At 32.6% G+C, this 9,463-nt stretch overlaps 1 protein-coding gene across 3 annotated transcripts; it reads left to right on the top strand.

Annotated features, from left to right (window-relative positions):
* The first annotated feature begins 4,492 nt into the window (after positions 1-4,492).
* On the top strand, positions 4,493-9,147 carry LOC123924016. Of its 3 annotated transcripts, none has more exons than XM_045976780.1 (6): positions 4,493-4,709; positions 4,897-4,989; positions 6,669-6,810; positions 7,179-7,301; positions 8,403-8,505; positions 8,591-9,147. In XM_045976780.1, coding segments are annotated over exons 3-6 (462 nt in total). In that variant the 5' UTR covers positions 4,493-4,709; positions 4,897-4,989; positions 6,669-6,808; the 3' UTR covers positions 8,825-9,147. The 3 variants fall into 3 exon arrangements, with proteins under 3 accessions (XP_045832736.1, XP_045832735.1, XP_045832734.1); XM_045976778.1 differs by having other exon boundaries at positions 4,496-4,709; positions 6,669-6,790; XM_045976779.1 differs by lacking the exon at positions 4,897-4,989 and having other exon boundaries at positions 4,494-4,709; positions 6,669-6,790.
* The last annotated feature ends 316 nt before the right edge of the window (positions 9,148-9,463 follow it).

Raw genomic sequence — 9,463 nt, 5'->3', positions numbered from 1 at the left:
TTATACCATATAGATCATTTATGTAAAACTTCAGACAAATCTAAAATCATTTGATATGTTATTGAGATATATCAAAATTAATGGTTTGTGTCTTTTTTTATATGCCGTTAATTTTTATGTGTCGCAGTAGCATATGAAATGATTTTGGATTTGTCTGAAATTTTACACAAATGATCTATATGATATAAACTTTCAATCCAACGGTGGATTTTATAAAATTTATATGGGTTAAAATATTATTGAGAGGTGTAAGATTTGGTGTCAAAATAGTTTGTGTCATTTGATCTTAACCCTATTTATATATATATATATATATATATATATATATATATATATATATATATATATATATATATATATATATGTATATGTATGTGCGTGTGTTTTAGATGGAAAAAAAGTTGATGTGACAGCTGAGTCACTTAAGTGACTTGCTACATCAGCGTAGACTTGTTAAAATTAAGCTTTTTCAAAAGAGGATAAAGTTAGGGGGCTAGAAGTGCTATTTTGAAACATAGAAGGCCAAAATCGCAACTTTCTGAAAATTAGGGAGCCAAAATTTAAAATATTTTTGGTGTAAACAGGGTATCCTCTGCGCACAACTGTAGAGATTAATTCCTCGAGTCTTGTGAGACTCAAATGGGTGGCAAACTCTCCCTAAGAGTTTTATCACTGTTGCATGCCCAAGTTAGAGATCGAACTCAGGACCTTGGTTAAGCTATAAGAGACTCGCGCCATCTTATCTGAGTGCTTTAGGGTAAATGAAAATTTAAAATATGAACAATCACAATAAATTATTCCACTTTTTTTTACTAAAAAATTATTCCACATTTAGCCATAGGCCAGTAATAATTTAAAATCTACATAAAGTATAGCCTCCCCCACCCCAAATTTTCCATGCAATTGAAGATAAATCTAAATAAAATTTTGCTAAAGTAGTGGTTGGAAATTAGGCAAAATATGTGGAATAAAACTGATTTCTATTTTTATAATTATTATTAATATAGTTAATTACATGTTTTAATCTAACATGGCAAAAAGATAAAATTTGATTGGCTGACTGTGCAATCCTACTTTACACGGTCTGCTTACAATCTTTGAACTTATTTTTTTTAAGGCTTAATTAGTAAAATGGTTCCTTAAAGATATTTTTGGTTTCAGATTGGTCACTCAAAGAAAAAAAGGTCTAAATAGGTCCCTTAAAGAAAAAAAAAGTCCGAATAGGTCCCTTAAAGACATCTCCGTTAATCAGTTTGGTCCTATTTAGACATCTTTTTAGGAACCAAACTGATTAACGGAGATGTCTTTAAGGGACCTATTCGGACTTTTTTTTCTTTAAGGGGCCTATTTAGACCTTTTTTTCTTTAAGGGACTAATTTAAAACCAAAAATATCTTTAAAGGACCATTTTACTAATAAAGCTTTTTTTTTTAATATATGTTGAGACTGCATATATATTTTCATGAGATATGCTAGACAAGAAATTCTCTGTCACATGCTTGTATTGCATCCCTTTCCTTGATAAATTCTTTGTTGAACATTAACGTGACGTGAGATTAATAGTTAGCTAGACACAACTAATAATCAAATAATTATAAATAATAGAGCAAATTAAATGTGTATTTTCTATTTATTTATCTTTTTGCTCTTAACCTCACAGTATACCAAATGGAGTAGATCCATTCTTTAAATAGAAGATTAGTAGAATCCGATAGCGGAGTCTAATTATTAGAGTAGGACTTAATAATCTACCACTTCTGTCATAATAATTTTCGGTTAATGGATAATAATAAATGGAGGATAAGTGAAAAATGTTCGGTTCAAAGTCAGGATTAATGTCCTTCATAGTTATCAATTGAGTTGTACTTACGAGACAAACTTGTATGCATTCTAATTCACAACAAACCAAAAAAATTATATAATATGTGATTCCAATAAAACTTTTATAGCACACTTGGAAGGTTGTTCAAGAGGTTAGAGGCACATAATGATGACAGTATATTAGCTGCACACGGTACAGTGGCAGAAACCCCATATGAGATGGTTCAAGGGCAATGTAATGCGGACTTTCATCATGGTTTAGACAAAACAAGTGTCATATTGTGTGTGCGACTATAGATACATATTTGTTTTGGTTGGTACGTCTTGGATGAATGGTAGATTCTCCGTTATTGAAGGAGAAGCAATAGTCATGCTTGATGCTATGAAGGAAATGGAACAACGTGGCTTCAACATTATCGTATTTGAAAATGACTTTAAAAATGTAATGAATACAATTCCCTCGTTGTGCTTGATTGTATGAATTTAGCCATATAATTTTTAATATCAAGCATTTGTTATCTTTACATTCAAACTTTGAAGTAAAGTTTATTAAATGATAAACAAAAAATGGTGGCTCACACGTTAGGTATGACGGTCATTTGTTGGTGTAGTTGATGTCTATTTGATTTGTTACCTCCTTATATTTAAACTTTTTGTTATATACAAAAGGGACCTAAGCCCAAATAAAGAGAAACTAACCATAAATGACTTCAAGGGTCATAACATCGCCCAATAACGATGGACTTGGCCTAACTGGACACTGCTCAGACACATGTAAACCAAGACAGTGTTCACAAACATATCGACAAGAGCGTCAACATAAGAATTAGACTCACGATACAAATGGAACACCTTGATTTACGCATGCAATCTATGAATTTTTTAAATGTGCCTCCAACAAACAACACTCTCATCCTTAGCGGTCTCTAAAGTGTGCACAACCACACTATAATCAACACATAACTCCAGCTTAGAATAACCTCTATTTTTAGCCAATCGAGGACCATCCAAGACCCCCTAAAGCTCTTCTATATATGCATTACACCGACCAAAATATCTCGAAAAATCAAGCCACTGACCTTTAGAGTTTCTGAACAATCCACCACAACCTGCTCTTCTATATCCGATCTGATTTCTTCCATGCAATAACAACTTCCACCTTGTGCTTGATACCACCATCTATAACATGAAACTCACTTGCTTAAGGAAATGGAAATTATTTTTTTTTTTTGAAGAGTTAAGGAAATGAATTAAGTTGGTTATTATTTTTGACTCAAAGTTGTTATTATTAAAAAGGTTAAATATGTTTTTTAGTTCTCTAAATTTATCAAATTTTATTTTTAGTTTTTTAAAAGTTTCTCACAAACTTTGATCCCTAAATTTTTTTTTTCAATTTTAGTTCCCATTTTTTTTAAAAAAAAAAATCACATAAGATGTTTTAAATGATTTTTTTTATGATATACTTTAAAAGTTCATTAGTTTAATTTAATAATTTATGCTAAGATTTTATTTGTAATGTGATACGAGTTCGGGTAGGCTCCAGTAGCAAACATGTCCATTTTGTAACAAAAAAAAAAAACAAACATGTCAATTTTCTCAGTTTGGTTAATCAAAGGATTCTCTCCATTTCTTAAAGGAAAAGAAATGGACACTACAATTTTTAAAAGACTTACATTTATATAATTGGTTTATGGAAAATGATCAATGGCACGACAGATTTGTCGTTGAAGCCGCACGACTGTCTTTGCCAACTAATAATTTCATCCAATCAAATATTGTTATCATCCATTCCCACTTTTATTTATACAAAACAATATTTATCACTAATAAAATATTGAGAAAGTTTTGTGAATGTAATTCGGTGGGTTTGTTTTTTTAAATAAAATATTAAGATGCTTTTTAAAATTTATTAAAAAATAAATAAATAATCGTTAGTTGGTTCAGTGATGATCGATGCTGAATTTTGTAGGAAGGACCACAGTTCGATCCCTGCAACTGTGATCGAGATGAAACTGTAACCACTTGATGTCAAAATTGACCACAAACCAGATTAAATTGTTGGTAAAAACAAAAAAGAAAAATTATTTAAAAAAAAAGAGAAAAATTATAAGTATTGAGGCAACTATGTCAAAATCCAATGTAGCTTAGTTTATAAATTTTTCATTTTTTTACACTAAAAGTGTTTGACTTTTTTCGTGAGATTAACTCGGTTGATAGGGAAATCACATTATATATATATATATATATATATATATATATATATATATATATATATATATAAGAGTTGGAGTTCGAAAACCGGACACTCCACTTATTTTTAACCACTAAATTACTTGAGAAAAAATATGTGACTCAGGATATTTAATTATAAAAATATAAATTAAAAATGAATAGAAAGTTGTCATTGAGAAATGAATTTAATTTATATGCACCGTCGGTGTAAAGATATTTTGCACATGCGTCCAATAATATACAGACACATCATGTATGGTCATTAAAAACACATGATGTGTCACATTCATTAAATGATGTGGCAACACGTCATTGGATGTATGTGTAAAAAAAATTTACACCGACGGTGCACAGCAATTAAACTCAAAAAAAATAGTGTACAAACAAATAGTGTGCAAAAAAAGAAGAAATTTACAATTGTTTTCTACTAATTAATTTTTGGACTTTTACTTTGATGAAAAAAATCCACAACTGCGCATATTAGGATTTAGTTAGGAACATATATACATACTCGTGCAATTTCAACCCTGTTCGCCGTCTCCATCCACCATTTCTTGTCGCCGTCACCACCACACTGTCTCACATCGCCAATACTTCACCCCATCTGTCCCGTTCCATCTCCGCCATCTGCCGCCCGCTTCTCGTCCTACGTTCAAGGTAAGAACAATACTCAACCATTACAATCAAAGCAACTGGTTTGAATCAATTCATCAAAGTTTTTACAATTTGATGAGAATGGTTCAAGAGGAAATGGTTTTGAAAATTGATGTTATTAACTAGTGTGTAATTTTGTATAGATTTACTCATTGCTGTAATTTATGTTTGTGCCTTGTTGAATCTCTAGGTTATGCTAACCGGTGCCAGGAATCTAGCATAAGTAGTTTGTTCTTTCATTAGTCTCCTCGCGCAAAAGGCTTCCCTCCTTCAAATAACCTTGGTGAGTTATGAATTCTAATAGATTCCTTGTAATAATCCCATAGAAAGCAGTGAAATAAAATGTGTAATGCTTAGGTACTGCCTTAATTTGCTGCATTGCTTAAATCTTCAAAATCATAAAAAGGAAAAACTAAAATGCCAGAAAGAAATTCAATATAAGAAGAAAAAGAAATCTTGCCCAGATTCGCATTTTTCACCATTCTCGGCTCAATCAATCAGTCTGTTAAAAAAATAATAAATTCATGGATGCATCTTTCAAATAAGTGGCCAATTGAAGATGACAAATTAATCATTGGGAAGATGCAAAGAGTTAAACGGGACACACGGGTTTTGGGAGATATGTTTCTATGATGTTAATTGCGCGCTATAGCAGGATAGTGTCGCGGCACGTACACTCCTTGGATTAGGCGTTTCCCGGTGTCGGACACCGACACGACACCGAAACTTATAATTACATTGAATTGTGTCATTTTCTTAAATTATTATCGGTGTCGACGTGTCGGTATCTAGGTCAGTGCTTCATTCACAGCAGACCCCCTATCCGTTATGCCAGAGGTCCGCTTTCCGTTATTTAGAGAAGTGTAAATAGTGGCCGCAATTTGCAGGGGAATAGCGGCGTCATGGCAAGCGTTTTATGGCCGCTATTGTCTTTTGGAGAAGGGGGGGGGGGGGAATTGATGAAAAACCTAATTTTGGAAATATATCGTTAAGTTAGGGGTATTTAGGTTTTTTTGTGCCCTGATTTCTCACTATCACGTGATACCATCCTTTCTCTCAACACTTCTCAACGTTTCTCAAATCGCTCTGCCTCCTTCAACGTTCTCAAATCGATTTGATCTGTTCCTTTCTCAAAAACCGATCTGCACTGTTTCTTCTTCTCTTCTCCTCCTTACCAGGTTTGTTTTCTTCTTGCTTCTATTCTTCATAGTGTCCTGTTCCTTCCTCTTTGTTTTTTTTCTTCCTAGTGTTCTGTTCCTATTCATCTCTGTTTCAGTTTTTTATCTCTTTATTGGTGCCGGGTATCGAACTGAGTACCTCTAAGTTAAAGAACAAATCCTCAACCAAGTGACATCTCAGGATTCATCTCTGTTTCTGTTCTATTCTCTATTTCTCTTGGTTTGGTGGAGCTTAGAAGTGAAGATGAAGCAAATACAGACGTGGAAGCATCATTTTAGATAATGGCTTATCATTTTGTTTACTTTTAAAAATTGCTTATGTTTTATTTTGATAGGATGTCATTTTGAATACTTCTAGAACTTGATGGAATCTTATTTAGTCTTCATTTAGAACATATTTTGATGGGAAATGACAAAGTTTAGTATAATTATTAAGTATGAATGTCCCTTTAATTTTGTGTATTTTTCTACTTTTTAGTAATTATGCATGTTATTGGAATATATGTTTAATTTGTGTATGGTTTTTTAGTCTTCACAACATAGATATGTTTTATCTGACTGATGACATATGTATCCTCCATTTTGGCGGAGTTACTTTTAGAAATAAAAGATTGATACGAGCTAAGTTCTATCAATATGAAATTATTTTAAAATTAGTTTAGCAGCTAAAAGTTAAATAGAGTCAATGAACTTGGTTTACTAAAAGGATCCAGCTCTATTTGTCTGACCCGGCTTTATTATGCTGTTTTATTATTTTAACTTTTGGTCTTGTTGTTTGTAACAGAGGACGTAAAGCAAAGAATTAAGAACAATGTCGTTTATGAAAGGAGATTTTCTTTCTCGAACCAGAAAGCTTGTGAAGGGTTTCGCCAAGGCCGAACCTGTGTGGCTCAAAGCCATGGAACAGTTAATCTCTTGATTTTCATGTTTGAACTCACTTTCTGATTCATTGTCTTAAATGAGTTCCTTTTCATGTCTGTTTTAGTTTTATAAGTGATGATGCCTCTTTTGCTGCACAATCAATGGTATTTTTTTTGCCGATGTTTGTTTCTTTATTTTCGAAAATATAATTAATTAACTTTCCTGAATCACACTAAAAGACTATGTTGCTTGTGACTATTTTTTCTGTCTTATTCTATGATGCTATACTTTTGTTTAATTATATAGGAATTCTTGGGATTTCATGTATTTGCTGCTTAATTTGTTATATGAACATTTATTTTATGGCCTTTTTTTTTCCGTTTCTTGAAGGGTTAACAATTGTCTAATATTTTGTTTTTATTGTGCTTACCAGGGCACCACCAGCAACATTTCCTCAACCTCAGGGTAAAATTCAGACCATTACTCTTCCTGAGGATGTTTATGTTAATAGGTTTTATAAAAAATACCCAGAATCAAAATACAACGATCCCATCAAGTATGATCCCTTTTCTCTTTGCTCTGTAGTTTTTCCTTGTACAATCTTTGAAACTTCTTCTCCCAATTTTTGTATTGCTGTAAGATGTGCTGTCTTTTATCAGCTAGGCTTCTATATGATGATATGTCATGATCACGAATGAAACTTCTAGTTGATATTCTAATTTTTTATCCATGAATGGGAATGTTGACCTTCAAAATCCAACTTGATTCTTGGTATAATAGTTTGCAAGAACTATTGTGCCGGTTATCTAACTTTTGTGCTTTTGAATGTAAATGTTTAGGTCAGCCCACCTCTTTAGACACATTTATTTGTCTGAGCTTCTGAATAAGCATGTTAACTTTTGTGTGTGATTGTAAACTTGTTCTCAATATGGAACAATTATTACTAGTGCTTTGATCCATAGTGTTTTTTTTAGGAGCATTTGGAATGTTATGTTCTCTAGTTATATGAATATTTCTCATCTTTGAGTTACATTTTAAGCATATTCAAATATATAATCCAAGTTGCTTTCTGTCATAAAAGGGGAAAGTATAAATAACTATAACCTCTCTCATTTTCTTTCTTGAATCTTGTGGACTTGCCCTTTTAGCGGATGAAATGAATTCTTAAGTAAGGAACTACTCATGCTGTGAGCTATTAATTGACCTGTTTCACAACTTCTTGCATGTATTGTATAAAAAGTATGTATGTCTGCGAGTCTGTTTCCTTTTGCTATCTGTTAATTCTTAGCTTACTTGATCTGCTCTGCTGATGATTGTGTGGTCCTGTTTTTTATTCCCACCAATTATTACATGATTAACTTGGTTTCTGGAAATACGTGTTTATATTATATATATGCTCTTCACTAAAACAAATTAATGTATTCTTGTTTTACCAATTTACTAAGAATTCCTCAATGGAATAGTTGATACTAAATGATGGAGGGTGCTTGCACGGGATGCATAGTGTGTGGTAATTGTTTTCAAGGTGCTTCCTTCTGCATCGAGAGGACTCCTAAATTAGTGATAGTCCATATCTACATGTCTGTGGTGATAGTAAAATTGAAGCATCAAATGCATTTTTTATTAATATGTATGAGTAATCTTTCAAGTTCAACAGGTTTTCTGCTATCGATCCCCCTCCATCTCGTATATTCGGATTAAGGGTTCTCGATTTGAAAGAGCAGGGCATTGGTGAGGAAGAAGCAATGGATGTAGCTGAAGTATGTAAACCTAGATCAGTTTCTGAATATATTCTTTCCGCAATTTGTTTTTCCCTGTTTCTAATAGTCACTTTTTCTTTTCTAGATGGAATATCTAGCAGATAAGAAGGCAAAGAAGAAAGCATATGCTCGTTTGAAGCAAATTGCACGCCTTCAAGGAAAGAGACTTCCTCCAAATCCATATCCTTGTCCTATCAAGGAGATTCAAGCTGAGGAGAAGAAATATGTTCGTGAACGTTTCTTCGATCCCGAGATACTTGAAATTGTGAAGCAAAAGAAAGAAGAAAAGCAGCAGAGATTTGGAGGAGGTAATTGGTGATTTTCAGGGTAAAGCTGGGTGATTGGCGCGCGCACATGCCAGCCCGTCAGTCACTATAAAGTACCTACTTATGTCCTGATATTAAGTACTTTTTTGTTATTTTAAATCAACTCTGGTAGAATGTTTTGCCAATATTTCATGGCACTCCATTATGAAATCTTTGTCAGTAGACATACATACATACATCTACGTATTACTTGCTAGTTGCTACTAAGGGTTTGGAATCAATTGTGGTGCCTAAATAAATTTTGCTACCATTTTTCGGAGTCAACAGTTAATTGTGAATTTCTCATTGTAAACTGGTGGAATTTGTTGTCGATGCACTGATTCTGTTACTATTGATGAGATAAAAAAACAAAAGTACTAATCCGATTTGTTGGCTGAAGATTTGGAATATGCTTTTTCTACTTTCAATTGTGTCATCAAGATAGCTTTTTAAGGGACTGGTACTAAGTTTTTGGTTTTAAAAATTAAGTTTGAAAATAAAAAACATGTTCGGATAAAATGAGTTTAAATGGTTAAAAAAAAAAGAGGTTAAATTGAATTTTTACAGTTATTTATGAAAATTTGGATTCTTGATTTTGCAACTGTGGTTTAATTGATGCTAAAGGGGTGAAAGTAACTGGCCTGAACATTATG

This window comes from Trifolium pratense, linkage group LG4, assembly GCF_020283565.1.
Source record: "Trifolium pratense cultivar HEN17-A07 linkage group LG4, ARS_RC_1.1, whole genome shotgun sequence".
In the NCBI taxonomy this organism is placed as follows: Eukaryota; Viridiplantae; Streptophyta; class Magnoliopsida; order Fabales; family Fabaceae; genus Trifolium; species Trifolium pratense.
The sequence above is the reverse complement of the archived record's forward strand: the minus strand, read 5'-3'. Positions and strand labels throughout refer to the sequence as shown.